Consider the following 25,567-nt stretch of genomic DNA (forward strand, 5'->3'; position numbering starts at 1 on the left):
CACCATGAGGTTTTTTTTTCTCTATTTGACATAAACTTCGTAGACCATCTACGAGGCAATATGGAACAATGTCCATTGAATTAGTCACGGAAAACACTTTTTTTAAACACTCGTTTTTACTTACCAACGTTAAGAATTATTGACGCGCTGTAACCTCTATGGAACTAGGCCGTGCTGTGTGGTGGAAGAAAGTCAGCGTTCCAGCAACAAAACCTTCCCGATGTTCCTTGATAAATTCAGTACCTTGTCCCAATGTACAACTGGTTTACCAGCTGTTTCATGTGTAACCGTCCGCGGAGAGGATCCGGAGTTTGCATGGGCAGTAAAAGATCATCGACTAGAGCAGAGATCACAAATTAATAAAACGGCAGTTATATATTTTCTCATTTCGTATTTCGCATATACATGTATTGCATATTAAAAACTCATCGCGGAATGGATGCACAGTCGGGGCCTATATCTATTACATAAATGGTTGTTTTTTGTAACATGTTAAATAAACAAGTGGCCAAAATATAATGCTGGCGATTCTTACTTACTAGTAAGTATTTCCAAGCGCACGACAGCCATTATACAGTGTCTAAAATCTCGAATTTCGTCCATTGTTCAGTCAAAAAGTTAGTATTTTGAACAACGTTTTCGTCAGATATTTTGAGATTTCTTTATGATATGCAAAAGAGTCAGGTGATAGGTATACGTACATTTCATCATATTTTAAGTAACAACGTACACAATATTCGTTCTGGCTGGCATTTTCTACGATCTGTGCCAATCTAAATGTATGCAGGCTTTTTAGAACGAAAAATAATATATGTAAATCTTAAACAAGTACTTGAGATGACTTAAGATATTTGTTGTAATTATTAATAAGAAAGTATTTTAAGCAAATCCGACTTCGCTCTAGTTCGAGGTTAGGTCTAATCCATGATTTACCATGGGGGGACAGGAATTTTAGTCCACTCTCGAGGAAAACGGGGTGGGACGTGGTAGGCTCTGTTAGGTGCCATCCATGTTTACCATGGGGAGACAAGAATTTTAGTTTAAAACTAAAATTAGTTCACTCTTGAGGCACCAGGTGGGACGACCTAGTAACTTCGCTGGTGTTAATTACCACCAGGGAGTTCTTGTTCACCATGGAAAAATCATATGTTATATGATTTACCCAGAAAACAGTAACAGATTTATAGATGGAATATCTATATAATGTAATACATGTATATAGATACAAGGCTGATATGGCATGCACAGTGCTGATTTGCACAAAATGGCAGTGCATCAACTGGATTGTCGTACGATTGCTCTCACTTAAAATTACTTTGGGGAGATATGAGACCAACCCGTGCTTTACCTTGGGGGTGCTGATGTGCCATTAAGTGTATGTTATACACAGACGGCCAGTTCCGTGTTCTTAGGATCCTTCCTGACATTGCTATGACCTACATGTATATATGTGCAAATATAGTAAGAGGAAGATTAGATGTACCTTAAGTTAAATTGTGGTTTTCCATAGGAGAAGGTACGTGTATTTTTTGCAGGCACTATTTCGTAGTTGTAGGATACCGATGATGAATAAAGCTTTGTGTGAGTCTATTTATGGTGTTCATTGTTTTGGTTTTAATAAGTATTGAAAATCATTGGTAGGCGTGTCGAGTACTGTATGCAAATATTGATAGTAATGAGCTGCGGGTCGATTACGTCACGCACCAAATAAGTCTCGACACCACAATAAATTTTCTGATACTATCTCAGGAGTCCGACAACTGATATTAGAAGTGGTGATGTCTTTAATTTTAATCCTCACTTCTTTGCACTGTATGATAATCATAAGTTAGAGTATTTAATAACCAGCGCACAGTCCGCCCATACAAAAACTATTTCTTGATATCATTTGTATCGCAGGCGCACGTGTTTTAATTTCATATATTTCATTTAGTTTTACTTCTTTTTACCCGTTTCATTGTGACATTATTTTTGTGGATTTTTTTTTTAACTTCAGATTAGTGTCTTTTAAATCAGTTTTGCTATATATCATTATCATAACGTTTTACTCTGATGTAAACTTAGTTGTTTTTATGAGATTTTGATATGGGACACTCAAATAAAATAAAATGTACTGATAACTCCGAGTACCCACTTCGTTTTAGCGTGAACAGTTGCATAGTGAAAAATGGTTGCACTAATCTTTTGATAGATGAGAATAATTTTCATTAAGATCACATATACATTCTCAAATAAACAATTGTGACAGTTGAACAAGCAGATTTCTATGACGCCCTTCTAGCACAGGTACCGCGACTGCTTAACCCGCGGGCAATTTTCACGGGTAGCTGCGGAGAAGGTGCATCATGTAGTTTGTTTTGAGTGATTTTCGTTTGAACTTGAAAATATATTTATCTTTTCATAACATAAACAAAACGAGCAATTACATTGTATTTCATTAAAGAATCATATCTAAGTTTACATAATACATTACGAATGTTATAACTCTCAAGGGACGTATATTTTACATTTACGTCTTCGCTATACCAAAATTTTATAGAATTAGTTGTGAATTATTCATTCAAGATGTGTACAAATCTTCTTTAATCAAAACAGATTACGTACGTTATCAGAACCAAATGTATATATTACATTTCTATTGATATCAAGAAACTTGAAATACAATAAATACAAAAATATAAACTAAAAATTACCGAGTTTTCAATTCTTTTGAACATATAACTTGCTGTCTCTAAACCTGACTAATTAATAATTCTCGGGACAATCATATACCTGGGATTTTGGGTTTGCAATACTTGTATACTATTTAATTGGACGAAGATTGCACGGACAAGTTATCATAAAATCAATACTACCTGAATGAAAATAGTGTATATCCGATTTTAAGTCGTGATTTTTACTTGAAAAATAGTAAAATGTAATGATCATGATATGATAGATAATTGAAGATTATACATGTTCCTAATGCCATGACCGTGGTTTTGTGTTTGGTGCAGATACACTGTAAGGCATATATTGTAGTATATTTACATTTTGCTACAGCGACTCCCTTTACTCTAATGATAATCGTGATCTTGCATAATGGGCCAATAAATGCAGTCTAGACTTGGTGTAGTAATATCTACATAAATGAATATGAGTCTTGTTTACTGACATATATGTTTGTCCGCGCGGGAAAATTGACATTATAGTTGAATGAACCATTTTGGTAATGAAACTTATGAACAAAATCTTTTATTTGTCTGGATAATTGAAAGTAAACTGAAAAGCTATTGAAAAACATTGAAATTTTGTTATCTTTTCAATTTTTATAGGGATTATTTTTTATCAAATTGAACTTGGCTATTGAGGTTAAATGGCTGCGGCGGGAAATTCAATGTTCACTCGCATCTAAATTATGTTTTACTTTGAACTAGTAAGTAAAATGTAAATATAACAATTAAAGGATTGTTAGATTGCGTCTAACGGGCGCTGTTCTATTTATCTGCCACCCAGAAGTGCAATCTAACAAGCCTTTAATTGTTAAATGATAACAGTATATAACAATGTAGTATGGCGTAAGTTTTTATTTCTTTAACATTGCGTTTCACAGGGTGCTCTTCTAGAGCCATCGATCTTTCCGTAATTATAATATATACATCAAATGAGAAAATTTTGCTGAAATTGATAAGGTGCGGTTATACTAAAGTGTTAGAATGTATAGTTACTCTTGCAGATAATGACCTCGCAGTGGGCCCTCGGTCATTATTTGATTTTACTAGGTCGATGATTCTTCTTATCAGTAAATACCGTCTTACTCTCGATCAAAAGTGCCAGATGGAACGTATAATGTACACAACAATACATGTGGAGTTGGCCAATTTATAAGAAATTAAGGTCATTTGATAATTATAATTATCTACAAAATCGAAAGATAAACATTTTAGGAGTGGAGAAAAGTCCAGTTATATACACACATATAAGGTGAAATGTGGTTTAGAAAATAGATCTAAACAGTTCGTATTTTTTTTTTATCTTTTTATTCTATTTTCAGAATTTCCTAAAAGGACATTAATAACTATATTCAAATCTGTTTTAGACTGTTGAATGAAACTAAAATGGGAGAAGCATATCTTCCACATTACTATACTCTATATATAATTTATGACTTTTATTCTAGTGTATTATCTCACGTATTATGTTTTAAAAATTAAGAAAGTCCACCCAAAGCTCATTTATAGCTATCAGAGTTACTTCCCTTCGTTTCACTCCTTCACGAAGTGAAACGCAGGAATGTTGAAAGTACTGTCGTGTTTAAATCATATAGTTGTAATGTAGGGACTCGCTTGCAGTGATACAAAAACACGTCTGTCTTCTTTCAACATTTATTTAACAATTTCCGGTGATGACCGGACACATATTCCGGAAAAGTACAAAAAAACATACAAAGACATTAAAATTTTGGATACACACTTGATGGTCAATAAAATATATATTTGAGAAACACATATATATAACAGTCCTACACGTATGGGTATCGCAAGAAAACCTCGAGAACTGATAATGTGTACTCATACTGCATTCATTTCCCGCACCTTTCTGGTTACTGTTACTGATTCTGATGATTACCATCCTTGATGCTTCAGGCGTTACAATCTTTTTATCCATCCCTGGAATATGACATAGCGAAATAGTGGATTGTTTTTGGTTGGTTAGATCTGATGTCCTATTAACAGCTAATTAGGTCGCCCATGTATGGAATGTGTGTGCATATCTGCTTGGTTTGGGAGGCTGCGGTAAATTCGTAATGTGTCTCCTGGTGTGGCGTGTTTCTTGGTGTCTTCAGTGTAACGCTTCAGTGATATAGCACTATAAAAAGGGCATGATGATATAGCACTATAAAAAGGGCATGATGATATAGCACTATAAAAAGGGCATGATGATATAGCACTATAAAAGGGCATGATGATATAGCACTATAAAAGGGCATGATGATATAGCACTATAAAAAGGGCATGATGATATAGCACTATAAAAGGGCATGATCATATAGCACTATAAAAGGGCATGATGATATAGCACTATAAAAGGGCATATGATGATATAGCATATAGCACTATAAAAGGGCATGATCATATAGCACTATAAAAGGGCATGATGATATAGCACTATAAAAGGGCATGATGATATAGCACTATAAAAAGGGCATGATCATATAGCACTATAAAAAGGCATGATCATATAGCACTATAAAAAGGGCATGATCATATAGCACTATAAAAAGGCATGATGATATAGCACTATAAAAAGGGCATGATGATATAGCACTATAAAAAGGGCATGATGATATAGCACTATAAAAAGGGCATGATGATATAGCACTATAAAAAGGGCATGATCATATAGCACTATAAAAAGGGCATGATGATATAGCACTATAAAAAGGGCATGATGATATAGCACTATAAAAAGGGCATGATGATATAGCACTATAAAAAGGGCATGATGATATAGCACTATAAAAAGGGCATGATGATATAGCACTATAAAAAGGGCATGATGATATAGCACTATAAAAAGGGCATGATGATATAGCACTATAAAAAGGGCATGATCATATAGCACTATAAAAAGGGCATGATCATATAGCACTATAAAAAGGCATGATGATATAGCACTATAAAAAGGGCATGATCATATAGCACTATAAAAAGGCATGATGATATAGCACTATAAAAAGGGCATGATCATATAGCACTATAAAAAAGGCATGATGATATAGCACTATAAAAAGGGCATGATCATATAGCACTATAAAAAGGGCAAGAGTTTCACTATACAAGAAGACAGCACACGAATATACCGCAGTCTCCCAAAACATGCAACAACCACTTCATTCACGCTACACACCACATTCATGAGATTCTTCCTAACATGACTCTAGCTGTTAATATGACGTTAATGTAAAAAAAAAAACAAAAAAAAACCATACAAACAAAATGTGATAATTGAATGCTTGCCTGCAATTCATAGTGATATCTCACTGAAGCATGCTACCAAAGACACCGTACAGTATACCCATCGAATCACATTGCACTGACAACGGATTTACCAGTCGTCCGTCCTACTACCATTATTGGTCGCGGAATGCTAATCCTCATTCTCCTCTCCCGTTTTTTTTTTTTTTTTTTTTTTTTAAATTTTTGCTCCATGGACTCAACACTTAACGTAATATAGGGTTTGTTCACTACCATTATACACGATTTAGTAGGAGCTGGCATCTGCCGCTTACCCTGGTATCAATATATTGTACAAATCAATCTACCATACATGGCTTTGCATTAATGTTTGGTAAAATCGTTGTAACAAACAGACCTTTCCATTAATATATTGCACAGACAATCTTCCATACATGAACTGGTATCAATGTATGGCAAAATCGATCTACCATACATGACCTGGTATTAATTAGCCACTTTGTCAACTAATCGGACCTACCACCGATCTATCTTAATCATTTAGCTAGGAGAACAGAGAAGGACCAATGGCGATGCTATTGTATTGGGTAGTTTTCGTTTTGTCATTCCTAGTCCTTGTTTCGGGCGAAGACAAGTACCATGATTCAGATGACCATAAAAATGACAAGAATGTTGCTGAAAATGCTGAAAGTGGATTGACAAACGGAATTATTTCCCTGCTCAATGGGACCTTTCACCATCTCAAAGACGACATCTGTAGTGTACAGGGCAAATTCGATGTTTTAGAGACCATCGTGAACCGTTTAGATACTAACAGTTGTAATAAAACTGTGTTATCAGATTTCAAAATTGCTGTTACTAAAGATCTGGAAGCTGTCGGGAAAGTACAGAGTGGATTTGAAAACGCAATTCGCTTACTTCAGAAGGAACAGGAAGAAATACGAGCTTTGATTAACAGTACTAGTAAACAGGAGGATGGCCATCAAACCAAAGATGGCGACCAAGCCAGAGGTAATCGTCTAGTTTTTGTTTTAGTTTTAGGTTTTTAATCTTAATTTTTAATCGTCTAATTTACAACCTTTTGTTATCATATGCTCAATATTCCGTCTTTGTATATTACAGCGTTGCCTTCCTTGCAAGTAGATAGCAATTGTGACGTCCTTATTTTTTGAGTAAATTTGCTTCCTTTTCTCTGAAAAGTATGATGTACACATGACGTTACAATTAATACCTAATCGCTATGACAGATAACGCTCAAATACAGAATACGGCATAACGGGTTATTTTCGCATTTCGGAAAATTTCGCTATATTTATCAGAAAACAGAAAATTAAATATTCGCCACTTCATGTTGTTGACGTTGAAGAACAATGGTTGCTATTAAAACTCTATGATATATCCGGGTTCTCTTTCTTGTAGGTGTTTTATACTAATGACGCTGAGTCTATACATTTTTTGTTTAGAAGCTCTCTTGACACTGATATATATGTTGGTGGCCGAATGATTTTATTTATTGACACATTTACCCTATAGACTTCCAATACGGCGGTTTCGAGAGACCATAGCTGCTTAATAGGACGTTAATCAAACAAACAAATAAACAAACAAATCGAGATCCCAAAACGAAGTGAGTTAATTAAGTACTAATTACCGTCGATTAGTGCTACCTTCCGGTGATTATGACGTCGTCATTCAACGTGATTTTTGTGTCGTCATAATCACCGGAAGGTGGGTCAAATCGACGGTAAATAGTACTCTACCCACGTCGTTTTGGGAACTCGAAATCGCCGTATTCTGTGTAGTATGTTCGAACTAGGAAGAGAAAGTAGAGTTTGTGCATATTAGAATTTTATATACTAAAATGCTAACACCAGCCCTGGTCAATGCTAATTAACATTTAATTAGTTTATCATACAAGCACATCAAAGGTACTACACCGCCGACGAATGGATTTTTATCTCTATGAATAACAGTAGCAGACAGGTTTATTTCGGAAACCTTACCAAATTAACTTTTCATGTGTTACCTCAAGTTGTCATCTTCAAAATGTTCACATTGTCTTTAGTATTACCAGGCGGCAATGGATGATAAAATGATTTATTCAGTACACCATGTGGATATCAAGCAATAAGAAGTGTTTCATCTAGATCCAACCATTATACTACAGGTTATTTATTAAATTTTGCGGGTGCAATTTTTCGCGATTTACTGTTTAATTTTATTCGCGGCGTTTATTTTCGTGGCATGCTTACGACAGGATGTATTACATAAAACCATAATTTTGGTAAAATTTGTCAAGCAATAATCTTCGCGAATTTGGATGATATCGCGAATTTACCGAAATTAAAACCCCGCGAATATTAGCAATTATACAGTAGGTTAGTTGTTCCAGGTGATCAAAACTAGCCAGATTTGTTTTATTATTTCCTTACAGAAACTAAAAGGATTTTGATTTATATTTAATCTTTTAGACCAAAGACTTGCGAACTGTACGACTGGGTGGATAGGTACACAGACAAAGTGTTTTTATGTTTCAATGGAAAGTGAAAGGACTAGCTACGAATTCGCAGTAGTAAGTATCGTGAGCCAACGTCCTTTCGCGTGCAATTTATTTGCACGAATTTCGCGATCAAGGTCAATTCGCGAATGTTTATCTCCTCAAAATAATATCTTCCGCACTTCTTACACAATTAAATTCAAGGGTATTCAGGGGGCATTTCCATTCAATTGTGAATCTGCCATAGTTAATATTGCTTTGAAACATAAATCACGAAATATAGTAGTCGTGAAAGAAAGTTACTTTATAGTATATTCATTGACCTTGTAAGTAGGTTTTACTTCATAACATTGTTTTCTTGAACAACGAAAAAAAAACTTTTTTCATAACTATTAGATCGTAATTTATTTCAGTAGTTATATCTTTCGTAAATAAAAAAATAACAAATATAAATGTTAGAAGTTAGTAGAAGTACAATATGATACTATAAATTCACTACAGCCCCGACGATTTATTTTCGCGTTTTTTCTAGTTTGATCTGGTTGCTGTTCTACTCAAGGCCATACATGAACCTACAGTGACAACGCAGGATCATGTGCACCAAGTATAAATGTCTCCCCACGAATTTAAATGACAACGAAATTCTAAAATTTTGTCTTCCACAAAATTGAGCCCAACGAAAATAAATGATTTCACATGATATAGCGGGTAAAAAGACATTATTTCTCTAATCGAGTTTGTTTTTATCTTTTTTACAAGGGACATTGTAAAACGCTAGGTGGGAAGTTGGTTGAGATCAGGAATGACGAGGAAGCTAACAACCTTTTCAGATTGATGCCTGATCGAATTGGTAAGTCATTGACACTAGAACACATCAGTTCTAATTAAGTTATTTTTGGATTATAACATTACAGTCGTAAATGGCGTCATAGGTAACTCTCATTGTAGCGATAACAAACTCAATTTCGCCTCATTCAACACCAACCAGCAGTTGCAGTGAGTTATGCTTTTAACTACTGTAAAAATACTCATATTCGCGGGGTTTTACAATGTACTTTCGTTAAATTTGGGAAATTTTACTCCCGTGAAATTTAAACACTATATAGTATCTATCTAGTCTAATCTGTTTAGTTTAGTTTAGTTTTTTTTCCAATTTATTTGAACTTGTATGACCTGGGCGCATTCTTGATACTCCAGGGGTTACTATCACTGTTAAATACATCCCTCAAGGGTTATATGTGCGATAGCATATGAGGCAGATAGTTTAATACTTTGATGTACATCATCGCCGCACTCTGTATTCTTCAAATGGGATCAGTTTTTTCACTTGATATGCATCGGTTTTGACATAACGTAGTTCAGTGGATGATGTTACGACATCGATAATAACCCATGGAATCTTGAAGATGAACTTTACTTTGAGGGGCAATCAAATGAATCATTACGTTTCTGACTTTTTAGGACTCCGAGATTACATCTACACCGGGGAGATAAGACGTGATGGGATCTGGGTTTACTTCTCGAACTCCGAACCCGTAAATGAGGGACTCCGAACTTGGGCCCCAGACGAACCAAACGGTTCACCTGAAATATGTGGGTGTGTGAGCAAGGAGGATGCTTTCATGATGACAGATTGTTATTGTGCAGGGTTTGCTTTACACTTTATCTGTGAACAACCGCGCACACATCTGTAAAAAAAGACCTGGCTGATTCTGTTTTATTTTTTAATCTATTAGCCAATGATAGAACAATTTTATTTACTACAAAAATGTTCTTTTTTGTAAAACTGTTTTTTGAGCTAAAGCTGTGATTGAAACCATAGTTTGTTACTTCTGATATTAAAAGCAGAAGATTCGATGAGTGATAACAAAAACTATAAAGAAAATGTGATAAGTTTTTTGTCATCAGCATTAAATGACTTGTGCGAAAAAATTAAAGATTTGAAAACCGCCAAAACATGTACAGTTGCAACATGTTGTCATAGCAAATGTCATCGATAAAACAATAAAACTAAACGCAGGAAACAACAATGGTTCCTCTATCAAAATTAAATCTCATCGGACAGTTTGACATCGGAGAGAAAAGACGAAAAAAAACTACGCCCGAAATTAGTAAAAAAAATGTTGATTGACTGTTGAATAACGGACATATGAACTAACGCATTCGAGAAACAAATTAAGATGAGTTTAAAGTTGAAGATAACTTATAGTTATAATGCTATTATCCAACTTTCTTTCGCGTGCGAACTTCTTGACGAACTTCGCTCTAGGGACAAGTTAATGTACCTCGTGATACCCGATAACGTTTGTGCGATACAGGGAATCCAGTGGTTATGGAAGATGACTGTTATCTTCCCGCTGACATGACGTTGACGCAGGTGCTTTCTTTTGACGCCATTCCATCACCAAAAGAAACAATAGACCCGCACAAACGATATCAGGTATTACGTGGTACGTGAATTTGTTGCATTCGCAAATATCTTGTTCTCGTGAAATGCAAAGGTTCACTGTGACATATTCCAGGAGTGGTTATAACGGCAGTGATAGTAACATCTGACATATCGAGGATGCTAAATCGGCAACAGGATAAATGAACAAACAGGTTTATAGTAATTTTCAGAATTTTTTTCATTTATTACATAATCGTATTCGAGCATGTTGAATTTGTTATATAAATTTGAGATTCACAGAGAAAGAATAAAACAACATAAACATCTCCTTGTGAAACTTATCATCGATCAGTAGGTATATAATGCTAAATTTAATTGCTATTTGCCATTTAGAAACATTAAAGATAATCCAATGTAAATTTATTCTTATAAAAAAAAGATTACTTATTAACCAAATGCTAGTCGATCACGAAATTCGCGAAAATAAATCGCACGCGAATATACGTTGGTTTACAGTAAACTGAATAATGTATATTACTATTTACATTTATGAACACTAACACATAAATTAACATATAGGGATTTGGAACAATTTTATTATACTATTACTATACATGTTAACAGTACGAACTACATTTATCTTTCTGCTCTATCAGAGTTACTTCCCTTCCTTGCACTCAGTCATTACTGAGTGAAACGAAGGCAAGTAGCTTTGATAAATAATAATGTATATTTACCTGATTTCATGTAAATTTGAATAGACGTTATAATCAGGAAGATAAGACATTAAAAGGACACTGTCTGATGACTGCAATCAATTTTGTTAACACATTAAAACTAAATATAGAGTTATGGATTCAATTAAAAAATAATTTTCTTTTCTTTTTTTCCCCTTTGGTTTTTCTTTTATTAGATTTCTTTTTTTTTGTGTCAATCTTACAGATGTTGTCCAAAGCAAAGTTTATTAATCATCAATAGAATATTTACATAAGTTTCTTCACAAAGGAGGGGCTTTATTCAACTTAAAACTATATTTTGAAGATAAGCTCTATAAATGAACATACATTCAATGTACACATATTCCGTCTTCTCACTTATTCCATCTTTGCATATTACAGAGTTAGCTCCCTTGCGGGTAGTTATCGATAATTAAGTCATTACTTGGTGACCACAGTTCACGTCGTTTTCACCGAAAACTTTGACGTTACGCTCGCAAACACATGACGTCATAATCAATACCTTCCCGCAAGGTATATTTCTAACTGTTGAAATTTGGCTCACCTTGCGTATTGCTTTCGTTCATTCATAGTGACATGTTCTATATGGTTAATATAAACACATAGAACATATTTCTGAATTCAACAAAAAATGATCAAATGATGTGTTAATTGTACTATCGTTGTATTTTTTGTTCAGTAAAAAAAACTGAATCAGAAATAAATTAATTAGAATGAATCATAAAAAAACGTATCTTGCCTCTAGGAAGAACAAGTTAACTGTATATAAATACTAAATCATATGCAATATGTAAAAAAATATATCTGATTATAACATTGGATTTCAAACTTTGAAGACAATACTTAATGCGTACTTATTGTAATTGACAAAGTACATATTTTCTCTTATTTCAAATAACATCAAGGGAATGTTTGTGAGTGGGGTTTCGTAATAATAACTGTAACAGGAGAGGAGAAAATGTAGCGGCCAGACCGGGATTCAAACCCGGGACGTTCCGAACACTACCGACTGAGCTACCTGGTGTACCGTTGATCGACCCAGTCCAATCCCGCTACATAATAAATCATAGTATTTATATATCTTTTCACAATTTGTGTAGATTAAGTATTCATATTTTTACTTGTTCTCACACAAAAAAATATTTAAGGTTTAAATTGTAATTCAATCTAGATAATAATCTATTATAGTTAATCTTTTCACAATTCTATTTTTTTGAAATCATTACGCCCTTATATCATTCAATCAAAAACAACATTACAAATGGCGACGTCATTTGTGACTGATAATGTAAGTTGTAAAGCCAATGAAAATGCTCGTTACAAGCAGACTTGGTGTGCCGTAATAGATATCATATAGAGGCAAATGACAGCTTACATACACTATATTATTTGTAAAATAACTGACTCATTATAAATACATTTCAGTATATCACAAAATGCAACGTCATTGATTCAATGGGCATCTCCTTAGTGACGATATTTACAATTATCCTATCAGTTGGTTATGTTGGCACATTTTGATGAAATACCCCAAACGACGGACTAATTTGAAACATCATACTCGAGCTTTGCTATTCACTGAGCTTCTAGCCTTGTATTCTTACACACTAGTACTGTGTCACTTCTGTACACACAATATATCAATGCAAGTCTATACAAATGAACAATTGGATCCGAAACAACACCAGGACTCCGATATTACTGCTGCCTTTTATCTTATTTTCTTTCAAGCAGAGAGAAAATAACTCAGAATGTATATTCTGATAAAGTACACCAGTTCAAATGAGTTCACGCAACCCCAGCATGGCGAGTGCACTGATGGCCCCGCTGACCGGAAGTGTAACAACCCAAGCAAGGATAATGTTACGGAAGAGCGTCCAGTCGACATTCGCCTTTGACCTTACCCTACCGACAAACACAACAGAGCCGACCTTGCAGTGAGTCGTGCTGACGGGGATTCCGATATTTGATGCGACGAGAACAGTCAGGGCGGCACCGACCTCTATACAGAATCCACTGAAATAAAAATGTAACAAATATTATTCACTTTCTCGAATTATGTTTTAATAATATTAAACAGCATCATGACTTAACATAAGTATTACTGTTGACTTTTTGGTGTAACTTCTACATTTTTGACAAAATTTTAGAATACATAATACACAAAATAAAATATATGATATGACAATCATTAAACATTGTCACACGTACATGTATATAAAAGATAAACCCTATTTAAGTTATTGAAATTCGTACAAATGCAAATAAGGAATGTGTTGACATCAAATTGTTACTATGCACGATCATGCGTTCGACCCTTATCAGTTCAGTTGAAAAATCAGACATTAGTACCATGAATGTGTCGGTATTACACTAAAATGCATGGACATGTGTTTTCTTTTTGTTATTCGTGACGTTACAAAGAATATGTCGACATTAAATTGATGGAATGCATGATTATAAGTTTGACCCTATTCAGATCAGTTAAAAAGAAATTTGTACAAGTCTGAATTAAGTACATGAGTACTAAGAATGTGTTTGACCTTAATCAGTTAAGTTGAAAGAAATGAAATTTGCACAAGTTAAAATTAAGTACATTTGTATTAAGGATGTATTTTTTAGTTTTAGTCCCGTTGAAGTCTCGTTTTCTATCAATATCGGTAGCAAGTTACCAGTTGCAAATTTTGTCAAACAAATTGCATTTCTATTCTTAGTAACTTTTTATACGGGGATTGCTTTTAGTAGAGTCAAAATTTTACCATTTTTTGCTTAATTATTTTTTTTTCCTTAAATCATCACTGCAAGATCATATTTAGCTGTATCGAGCTCATTTCTATTGTAAGTCTTTACTAATTTCGTGGTAATTAAACTATTTAGCAATAATGTGTGAATTGATACGCTTTTGTCAATTTATTTGAACATTTAATGGTCATTTTTGTGCTTTGATTTTTAACTCTAAAATATTGAAAAAAATAACAGATATTGAAATGGGGCGAAAAAGTAAGCATACGGACCCCCCATTTTTCAGTCTAATTTCGAAAGAGCAACCTTTTCCCAATTGGTATGTATAATATTTCCAAAAGTTTAATACCAGAACTTTTTCTAAACATGGTTAAATATGGCTGAAAATGGTGCATTTTGTTGCTCAAAATTAAGGGGTAGGGATAGCGTATGTAGTTTTATTACTCATAACTGCCAGATTTTTAAAGAAGACTACTGGGAAATAACTCATGTAGACATTCATGCATATCAAACACCTCATTAGGAAATTATGGCTTTAATCTCTGGTGTTTATGGCGAAAACGGCAAAATTCCTATAAAATCCAATATTTTGTAAATTAGGTATCTTTGAGTGACAATAGCTCAACAAAGAGCTACCATTTTCTTCTATGATATGGAGTCCTTTTTCAAAAATTCTATTTGAGGAAACAAGTTTAATACAATTTTTTTATGACTTCTCAGGGGTGTACATCCTTAAGAATGTGCTGACATTGAATTGAATACATACACGGTTATACGTTTGACCCTATTCAGTTAAATTAAAAAAAAGACATGAGTACTAATAAAACTTCAGCACATACACGATCTAATGTTTGACCCTATTTAGTTAAGTTGAAACAAAATGAAAAATGTACATGTGCACTTAAGATGGATCAACATTAAAATGATGACATGCATGGCCGTGAGTGTTGGGTGATCTCCCTTACCTTGATGGTGTTATTTTTGTAAGGTCATCTCCTACGGTCTTTATGACCCTCCGTCCCCAGATCCACAGTCCAATGATGATCCCGGCCCCGCCATACACCAAGATCCACAACGGGGTCGAGGATGTCTGGAGAGCTGTTCCCTCTTTAGCTATCATCCAAATGGCAATTAGAGGACCAATAGAGTTACTGTTCAATAAAACAAACGATTATGAAATCAATGATTTATATTTATTTTTCAAATACCATAAAGTAAGTTTTCAAGTATTCAGATAATTGTTTGAATTATTGAAAAAGTGCATTTAATGAAAAGATAAGTTCAATAGATCATTAGAGACATGTATTATTTAAGTAAGAATTGAAAAATCGGAAAAACTCAATTTTGGTCAAAGCTGTGCTATACTGTATTCACTGTTACTGATATATTGAAGAAAATAGATTAAGAAAATATAACAAAAAATCTTAAAATAAGAGTTAACGATCCATTTTGAATTCGTAAATGTGCAGCAGGTTGCTTTCGCAAATTATTTCTTGAAACAGTGTTCTCTGTGCAAACAACAACAACGTTAATTGAAAAAAAACAAGTGATTATGATGAAACCATTCAATGTAAATTTATCCTCTCATTGCATATTACAGATTTAGTTCCCTTGTGGGTAGGTATTTAATGGCATGTCATTTTTTTTTGAGAGAAATTTTCACAGAAAAGTATGACGTCACGCCCGCATATACATCATATCAGTCACAATCATTACCTATCCGCAATGGCAGCTAACTCAGTATTCCGTCTTTGCATATTACAGGGTTACCTCCCATGCGGATAGGTATCTGATTGTGACGTCATTATTTCGGGAGTAAAACTCGCGTCTTTTTTCTCTGAAATGTTTGACATTATGCTCGCAAACAGATGACATTACAAGTAATGCCTACCCCAAAGGACAGATAACTCAGTAATATGCAAATATAGAATAATGACGGACTACTGTTTCGAAAACATTTCATTTATACATAAGAGTTGATTTTCTGTGAAATATTAATCAGAAGTGATAAATCTATACCTGACGTCATTTCCGCCATGGGCGAATGACCCAAATACGGCTGTGAGGATTTGAAGGAAGGAAAATAGTTTGACTGTCTCGGGTTTGTCGGCTATGATCTCTCGGCTTTTCGCACGTGATATCTATAACCAAATTAAAGGTACGTTATAAACAGATAAACAGATATATCTTATAATTTGGTTTATAACATTTTCGTTAAGGACATTTATTTTGGAATGTTATCGGTTTGTTTCATGAAATTATATTGATATGGTGGCAAAAGGACGGATTTCACTAGAGCACCATCTATACTTTTTCATTTTTTTGTACATATCGCTAAACAGATTTTTATATAAAAAAAAAATAATATTTCTTTTAATGATTTAAAATGAAAGCATAAAAAAATACTTACATCACATTCATAAATGATTTCTGGCTTTTCTGTATGATCTGAAATGAGAAATGTGGTATTTGACCATCGGAAAATATGACAAATATTTTTCAATGTTCATGCACATTGGAAACCACCAGTTACGTTACATATAGACAGTAACGTTTTCTCAGAATGGTAACATGAAGGAAGATATGACTTCTTGAATCTAGCACATTTTCTACCGTAATGTCTGTCTTTCCCATTCAGGGTACTAAATTGATTTCAAACATATTTCTAAATTTAAAATCATGTATTAAAATGGTCATGGAAACAAAAGATCAACGTGCATGCATCTTATCATAATAAAATTGATAAAAATACAGCACTTTTATCAGAACGAGCCTATAAGATTCGTTTTAGATCTAAATGTGAAAATAATATTAATATCAACTTGTATGCAGGTGTATACGCCGATTTATTAACCGCAGAAAATGAAACCGAGGATAATCTAAATACGTGTGAGTTCTCGTTATGCTGTACACTACCACATGCACAGTTACTTACCGTCGTTTATGGCGAATTGTTCGAGTTCTGTGGCGGGTTCTTCAACCTCAGACTTTCCTTCTTCGTCAGTGTTCATGTTCAGACCACATTCCTCTATGGAGACGAATATAGTTTTTATAAAAAAAATTAAATCTTGTATCTTATGAGCATTTTCATTAGTTTTAAAACCTGACGTTAATGTTTGTAATGTCACTTCTGACTGGATGAATAAGAGACTCTCAATGAATATAGTAAATTGAATTATAAGAATCAATAAAAAAAATCTTGATGGGGAGATATAATACAAATTTCACACACTGCACTCAGGTGCCTATTCAAGACCGATCTATTGAACACGAGGATAAAATCGAGAACAATTGTTCGCGCAAAAAAGAATTCGTGTAATTATCGTAGATATTCACGTTTAAAGTGTTTATCGCTACCTAGTATGATATGTAGATTTAAAAATAAATATCCATAGAAATGAAAATAAAAATGATTTTACTTTGAATTTATTCTGGCCTTTATTTCGGCCTTTATTTCGGATTATTAACGTACTGGCTTTATAACATTAAACATAAACTAAATACAAAAAAAAAAAAGAAAAAAAAAACAGAAAAAAAAAAAAAATATATGGTACTTCATAAATGACATGAATTCAGCTTTGTTGCTTGACACTCCGACTCAATCTCCACTATTCGCGTCATGTTGTTGTAAAACATACATCGCAAGCATGGAGGACCTGCAGTCCATTTTGTTACAAATCGAGTAAATCTGCAATATCTATTTGAAGTCATATTTCAGTTCAACGTGAATACAATTTTCTTTTATGAAATTCATCTTCTCGTGTAATATATGCCAGTGGTGAAATATGTCATTCAGGACTGTAACACGACAAATGACTATGCATATTATGATCATCGACTGACATATGTTGTAAATCAACTTCCTTTTACACGCGGTCCACTTTCGCGAATTACCTTTTACATGCGAGTGACTTTCGTGAATTTCCTTTTACACGTGGTTTACTTTCGCGAATTTCCTTTTACACGCGAGTGACTTTCCCAAATTCCTTTTACATGCGAGTGAATTCCGTGAATTTCGCAATGTATGCAATTTCGCTAAAGTTTAAATCAGATAATTACCAACTACATTATATCTATTTAGAAGAATTTACATTCAATCTATCAATCCGCGAATTCTAACATACTTAATTTCACGACGATTTCTTTTCGCGATCGACACCTCTTTGGTTCTAATTTTTGCGACCATTTATATTTGGGCGAATTTCATCGAACGCAGAAGCAAATTGGTTTGCAGTGTTAAAATGTCAAGTTAAATATCACCCGATGTATAGTTTTAAATCTCTTTCAGTAATGATAATCACCAAAGCCAAAATAGATGGTACGCTGCAAATATATCAAACGAATAATAGTATGAATACACTCCCTTTGCATTTCAACTGTGCAAAAAAAAAAAAAAAACCAAATCGAAGTATATCTGGATATAAATGACACCAAAACCATTATATCGTGCATTTTACATAAGGCTCTGTTCTTGCATCTATATAACCATATAATCATTTAAATATGTAATTATTTCTTTTAAAATCACATCACGTACTTTACAGACAATAACAGCTTAGACGGTCGCCTTTTAGCTTCGCGCTAAGGGGAATTTCCCTTTAGCTCAGTCGGTAGAGTGGTGGACCAATAAGTCTGGGATCGGGATTTCGAGCCCGCCTGGTGGCACACTACTCTCTTGATTTTATAACTCACCTGTTATCTTCTTTCTGTACCATGGGACGAGGAATATTCTAATTGCCACGGCGACAATGATTGACAGCCCGAAGGTGATGATAAACACTCCATATAAGGGGATCTTATCGAAGTGGAGTACTATAAATACAAAATAAAGATATAATAATTACATCGATTCTGCAGTCAGTATTACATTTGCAGATAAAAGGGAAAACATTCTACTTGAAGGGTAGTTGTTGCATAAAATTCGACAAAACAGTAAAATATATCATTTATATATACATATATATATATAAATATCCTTTGATTAATTATGACTTAAACAATGCAAAATTCAATTAGCATAATTTGACCTCTGAAATTACCATGAACCAGATGTTCTAAGTAGCATACAATTTGTAGATGACATATGAATTAGAGCAATGACGCGACAAGTCGCTAAAATTAGAATACTGCTAAAATTAGTACACGTACGTACAGTACGCGTTATCGACTATTTCGTCTTTGCATATTGATATACAGAGTTACCACCCTTGCGAAAGGTATTCATTGTGACAATATTATTTTGTGAGCGAAATTCGTGTCGTTTTCTCTGTAAAGTATAACGTTACGCTCGCAAACACATGACGTCAAAATCAATACCTACACACAAGGGCAGATAACTCTGCAATGTACATATACAGAATAAAGAATGAATGATGAGTATGCAAAACAACACTTACATGTGGAGCCCTCGTAGAAGATTGAGAACAGATTGACAGCAATGGTCAGTCCGTAAAAGAGTGGCAGGATCATTAAACCGGATTCCAGAGCGTTGTCCTTTAAAATTTAAAATAAGGATTGATTCAATGATTATTTATTTCTAAAAAGAACATGGTTAGGTCTGCATCCAAACCTTTATCATATAATATCAAACGGGTTTGGGGTGTATTAGTTTAACGTCCTTTTAATAGCCAGGGTCATGACTTTATGGTAATCAAACAGTGGCCTGGAAATAGAGGGACACATTTTCATATATTTAAACAGAACTAAAAGAAAATGAAGACATATTTTTTATCGTAAAGTCATACATTGTAAAATGAAAATTATGTTAAAAGATATTTGATTGACATAGGATTCAATGAGTTACAGTACTATTCTACAAAATGTTTTTTTCTTTTGTGTTATCTGTATAGTTTACAAGGTATAAATTACTACAATCGCCACACACACCTTCTGCAGCACCAGTTTGTTGATAGCCGTGAAAGTTAAGATTGACACAACACCGGAGAGGATGGGCGAGAAAAACCAGGATCCAACTGAATAAAAATCAAAAATATTATTATTTCGAATAGCTGCGAGCCTTTTACTAATACTAAACAACACGTCTGTGTATTCAATGTTTATACCAGCTGCGCATGCTTTTTCCATAATAGATGATTTTAAACTATTAAGTACATGTACATTGATTTCACTGAACATAAATAAATATTTAGATTTAACATTAATAATGATAACCATGGTATCTTTTAGATAAAATGGATACTCGCTGACATGGCTCGGTCTATATGCACCAAATAATGTAAAATAGGTAAACAAATTAATATACTATGATAAGAAAGTACAACGGATATTAAATAAATAAAAAGAGTGCAACTATATTTATGTTATACATCTACCACACTCTGAATAAAGGACACGACTTAAGCTAAAGTTTTTGGATTAATTATGTCAGTTACAACTGAGAATGAAAATGTCCAGTAAATAGCATTTTTATTAAATGACGAGTAACATGGCAGACATGATAACAACAATGTCAGCCATGCTGCATAAATATAAATACAACATAAGTAATATCTTGATATAACGAAAACGGTGGAGCATTAAAACATGCCATCGGACTGCAATGACTTCAGTTATTTCAGTCCCGCTCTATATTTCACGAAGACTATGTAATATATCTCTATGCAACACCTACATTCAGGATTATTTTATTTCAAAGCTTATACTTATGTTGGTGTTCAAAACAATTTTCGCTATAATAGTTGTTTCATAAGAGACTGAACAATTTTACCTATGAAGCCGATTTTAATCCATTTAATTCCCGCAGCTCCCCTCGCGACCAGAGAAAACCCGATAGCCGCCCCGACGATACTGTGTGTTGTAGATACTGGTAGGCACATTACTGTAGCGGCTATCAACCATACACAAGATCCTGGTTATAAAAAAATAAAATAAAAAATAATAAATTCTAAGAAAATAATAATTAAAATTATCAGAAAAAACTATCTTTCTTTCGTGTGATATTAAATCTACAGTCAATTTGCGAATGTTATCTCCATGAATATACATTTACACTTTGTACATCACATACATTGAAAGGAATGACCTTTCAATTTTGAAATCTGCGAATGTTAATCTTAGCGAACTTGTTTAGAAATGGAATTTGCGAAAATAAGTGTCCGCGAAAGAAATATGGTTTGCAGTAATGATTAAGGTATAACAGAGGAACTAACAAAGAAAAAAAAACAAGTAGATAAATGAAGAAAAACAACAACAAATGAACAAAAGAGGAAAAATATATCGCGAAATGTAGTATTATTGAAAATAAATAAAACAAGATTTATTTCAATCGGAATAAGTGTATGGAAATCATTGAAAGAAATAGGAAGTACAGTACCTGTCAGTGTGGCGATGTTGCCGACTATAAGCTCCTTCTCGGATCCATTATTATACATCTCCACATCAATGATTCCTTTCCGTATAGTATCCGATACTCTGTAACCTTGGTACAATATATAACACTAAGAATAATGAGATAAATTTATATAGTAATGTGCTATCGTTATCGTACCTGTCACCACTGGACTACATCAAAGTGAACTTGGGTGCATTTCAGTAAAAACCAACCACCCACGGTCTTACAGAGATTTCCTTTAAGAGCTTCAAAGTCACATAAAGAACCTCACTTTGTAATATGACATTAGTGATGGGGTTGATATATCGACAGATATATTAACCCCTGGAATATTGGGGATGTTGGCGGTATTATTTATTCATGTAGCACTTTAAGAATACAAGTATTTGTGGTATTCCGGCTTTCCATATTACATAGTTAGCTCCCTTGTGGTTAGGTATCGATTATTACGTCCTTATTTTGGTACCGCAATTCACGTCGTTTTCGTCGAAAAAGTATTACGTTACGCTCGCAAACACATGACGTCACTATCAATACCTACCCGAAAAGACAGATAACTCTGTAATATGCAAATAAAGAATAAAAGAAGGACACAATACGAGTATACCGCAGTCTGTCAAACTATATTTATGTAAAACACGGAATTAAGCGAATGGTTTGTTCACGATAAGTATGTGACCGAGTGATGTATATGTGTTCGGTGTCAATGGCAGTATGGGGCAGTGAGATAGCACTAAAAAATTGGAGTTTCGCTATGACAAGAAGTTAGTAAAAAGTTGATCAACTAACCAACCAACCAAATAATCAATCAACATTTAAGCAAATTTGACCTAATTCTAAATGGAAAGCGCCTCACATCCATTTAAAAACGTCTATTAGCTTAAAATATTACGTTTTTTTTATTTTCAATGGTGGTATAACGTATTGAACGCCACGTAGAAGCTCTCTTTCCCATGGACTTGGGCGCAAACATAGGTACAACGCTCCCGAACGTGACAGGAATTGTTTTTAGCGAGAGTGTAGAAACAAATAATGTATGGACGTGTGTGTACATATCTCCTCGAGCTTCCAGTTATTGCTCCGTATTAATGTTCATTTAAAACATCAGTGACATATGACATATTTTCCTGTCGGCCAAAATACTATATTAAATACGTTCTTTCCGTATTTATTTTTTCTGATCTCTGTCTCTTAGTTTAAACAGTACTCAATTTTCGTAACATGTGAATTAAAACCATTGAATCAAAACTTATCTAAATTCTTTTCTCATATACATTATAGTAAACCAATCTTTGGAACTGGAAACAAATTTCTTTCCTTTTCGGTATTATTGTAAAATTGAGCATATTGCAGAAAATAACCAGACTTTTTGTAGATAATCATGGGAGATTTGGAAAGCGTTCATAGTAATACAAGCATTATAAAGGTGATAAATGTACAAGTCAGATAATTTAATCTTACAAAATCACCGAAAATAAAGTAAATACGGTATTCAGTTACTTTTTATTCTCAAACAAGTCATACGATTAATATTCTTTATTATTAATTCTAACACATCTTATTCCATACTATGATCATACCTATTAGGATAGCTCCTGCCATTTCAAATATTGTTCCGAGAATACAGGCTTGACGTAGAGTCAGCACTCTAGATCCAACGGACGTCCCAAAGGAATTAGCGACGTCATTGGCACCGATACCAAAGGAGAGGATAAATGCGATGATAAATCCGACGATTACCATCCACAGGTATTCTTCTGGGAACTCCATGCTGACTTATCTGGTGTTTATATTCTACAATTACACAGTTTATATTAGTAAAATGTCAAAAAATTCTAGTATATGTTACTGTAAACCAATTTCCTTTCGCGCGCAATTTACTCTCACGAAATTTTGCGATGAAAGTAAAATCGAGAATCTTTATTTCCGCTAACTGATATCTACATATCTCTTAAATTTATATAAATTTCCATTTAATTCTTACATACGTGAATGCTGATCTTTGCGATAGGTTATTTAAATGGAAATCGCAATATTGAGAGACCGTGAAGGAAAATTGGTTGAAAACTATCAAGCAAATTAAACAATCCATATAAGCATAACGTCATAGATCTTAATGTCGTTCTTATATGCCGGGATAAGTGAAATATCTCATACGAAATTTTAGCTTCTTATGCGTGATCAAATGTGTTGTTTGACATGTGAGCATTTAACTCTCATGTTTTATTATGCTTAATCCAAATTTGAAATCCATGTCAAATATTTCATAATTATAAAACAGATTCCAAAAGGCTAACTAGAGGTAACGTAGGTTACAAAAAATCCGAGAGAAGTCAAACGAAAACGTTAAGGATGCAGTGTAAATTTAACTGCAAATTGAAAACATGACGAACAAAAGAAAAAATTTACTATAAGAAAACAGCCAAAATCTAAACAAGACAAAACAAAAAGTAACCATGAAAGTCGAAAGATAGATTAACTTAAATCGTATTGGAAAACTTGTCATTATATTAAATTTGATATATACATGTATGAATATAAATATATGTTTAAAATTATCATAAATTGTTGAAAATCTATTTGTCTTATTCGTTATCAATTTAGTAAAATTTACTCAAACACAAAAATGAAATATTGTCTCACCTTCTCTCACGTGTGGTAGAGTTAATGTCTTTTGAGGTAAGGACGCCAGATCAGCCTTTAAATACCCAGGTACACGGAGCCCCACGCGCAGTCCGTGACGTCTTCTGGCTGTTTTCATCTCCAGTGTGGAGTGACACATTCTGACCAATTACACACTTCCACACGCTCCCACCTACTTTTTCTTTGCGGTAAACATTCGTTTCTATTTCACGTAAACAATGATTGCGGGAGAAATACCGCAGTTTTAACCACAACATGATAGAATATTTGACTCCTGTGTGATATTTATGTCTATTTTAAAGAATTTATTTCATACCAAAATGACGACCCATGCAGAACTTTGATCAGAAAGATCATACTGTTTAAGCAAATTTATAAGATTGATTCAATTTTTTAAAGGTTTATCATTACTAATTAACATTACAACTAATGGCTATATCAGATCGTCTCTTTAAAGAAAGAAAGACACACGTTGGACATGTATACAAAGACGTGTGGTTAAATGTCTTTGTATTTTACAGAGTTATCTTCCTTGCAGGTAATTATCCATTGACGTCATTATTATGTAAGAAAAAAACCCACGTCGTTTTCTCTTAAAATTATGACATAACGATTGCTTACACATGACGTCACAATCAATACCTACTCACAAGGACAGATAACTCTGTAAAACGCTATAAGTATATTTATATGATGGAAGTGTTGGAAACGAATTTCTCGGCATAACAACACTAGGAGCCAATAAGAAACTACAAATAAAACAAGAGGCCCATGGGACTTGATGGTCATCTGATCGCTTTACCAAAGAAAATCATTCATGTAAAGCCATGAAAGGATGCTATATGGACCTTTTCAAAAATTTAAGAACTGAAAATAATGTAGATGTTTTTTTTTTACATACAAAGAAGAAATCTCCTGTAATATATGCTGTAAGAACTCTTTAAAGTTGAATAAGAAACTTAAATTACAAACCTTTAAAAACAATTAAGAATAGAATCATCTTAAGCAAATAAGACCAAAAGTGTTAATGACAGCTAAAGACATCATGGCCAGCCAAAAAGGTAAATTATCAGAGGTAAGGACTTTCACATAAAGTCTATACAATGTCAATTGAGAGTACTAACTGTCACGGACCTATTAATCTACTGTAAACCAATCAAATCTATTTCACATAATCGTACCTCGTGTAAATTCAAATTTGAAGTTAGGAAATATGTCTACCGAAGCGGAACCTCATGATGAAAAAAAGTT

At 33.7% G+C, this 25,567-nt stretch overlaps 2 protein-coding genes across 2 annotated transcripts; one reads left to right on the forward strand and one right to left on the reverse strand.

Moving 5' to 3' along the window:
* Window positions 1–5,510: 5,510 nt before the first annotated feature.
* On the forward strand, window positions 5,511–10,414 carry LOC138309517 (uncharacterized). Its single transcript, XM_069250737.1, has 4 exons — window positions 5,511–6,968; window positions 8,429–8,529; window positions 9,214–9,304; window positions 9,916–10,414. The coding sequence occupies exons 1-4, from the start codon at window positions 6,524–6,526 to the stop codon at window positions 10,146–10,148; spliced, it is 870 nt and encodes a 289-aa protein (XP_069106838.1). The 5' UTR covers window positions 5,511–6,523; the 3' UTR covers window positions 10,149–10,414.
* A 1,005-nt stretch (window positions 10,415–11,419) lies between these two features.
* On the reverse strand, window positions 11,420–24,465 carry LOC138309516 (sodium-dependent phosphate transporter 1-A-like). The gene is made up of 12 exons (XM_069250736.1): window positions 24,317–24,465; window positions 23,254–23,467; window positions 21,656–21,760; window positions 21,050–21,190; window positions 20,209–20,294; window positions 19,719–19,815; window positions 19,015–19,134; window positions 17,258–17,350; window positions 16,733–16,770; window positions 16,342–16,463; window positions 15,288–15,473; window positions 11,420–13,596 (listed from the first exon to the last, which is right to left on the reverse strand). The coding sequence occupies exons 2-12, from the start codon at window positions 23,441–23,443 to the stop codon at window positions 13,359–13,361; spliced, it is 1,416 nt and encodes a 471-aa protein (XP_069106837.1). The 5' UTR covers window positions 23,444–23,467; window positions 24,317–24,465; the 3' UTR covers window positions 11,420–13,358.
* Between the last annotated feature and the right edge of the window lie 1,102 nt (window positions 24,466–25,567).

Source organism: Argopecten irradians, chromosome 15 (genome assembly GCF_041381155.1).
Source record: "Argopecten irradians isolate NY chromosome 15, Ai_NY, whole genome shotgun sequence".
NCBI classification, from domain to species: domain Eukaryota; kingdom Metazoa; phylum Mollusca; class Bivalvia; order Pectinida; family Pectinidae; genus Argopecten; species Argopecten irradians.

What these genes read in the sequence shown, in the direction of transcription:
- LOC138309517 (XM_069250737.1), top strand. Translation starts at nt 6,524, where the DNA reads ATGGCGATGCTATTGTATTGGGTAGTTTTCGTTTTGTCATTCCTAGTC. An exon ending in AGATGGCGACCAAGCCAGAG is followed by an intron (nt 6,969 to 8,428) that starts GTAATCGTCTAG and finishes TTAATCTTTTAG; the next exon opens with ACCAAAGACTTGCGAACTGT. An exon ending in ATTGATGCCTGATCGAATTG is followed by an intron (nt 9,305 to 9,915) that starts GTAAGTCATTGA and finishes CTGACTTTTTAG; the next exon opens with GACTCCGAGATTACATCTAC.
- LOC138309516 (XM_069250736.1), bottom strand. Translation starts at nt 23,443, where the DNA reads ATGGAGTTCCCAGAAGAATACCTGTGGATGGTAATCGTCGGATTTATC. An exon ending in GGCAGGAGCTATCCTAATAG is followed by an intron (nt 21,761 to 23,253) that starts GTATGATCATAG and finishes TATTGTACCAAG; the next exon opens with GTTACAGAGTATCGGATACT. An exon ending in GATTAAAATCGGCTTCATAG is followed by an intron (nt 20,295 to 21,049) that starts GTAAAATTGTTC and finishes ATTTTTATTCAG; the next exon opens with TTGGATCCTGGTTTTTCTCG.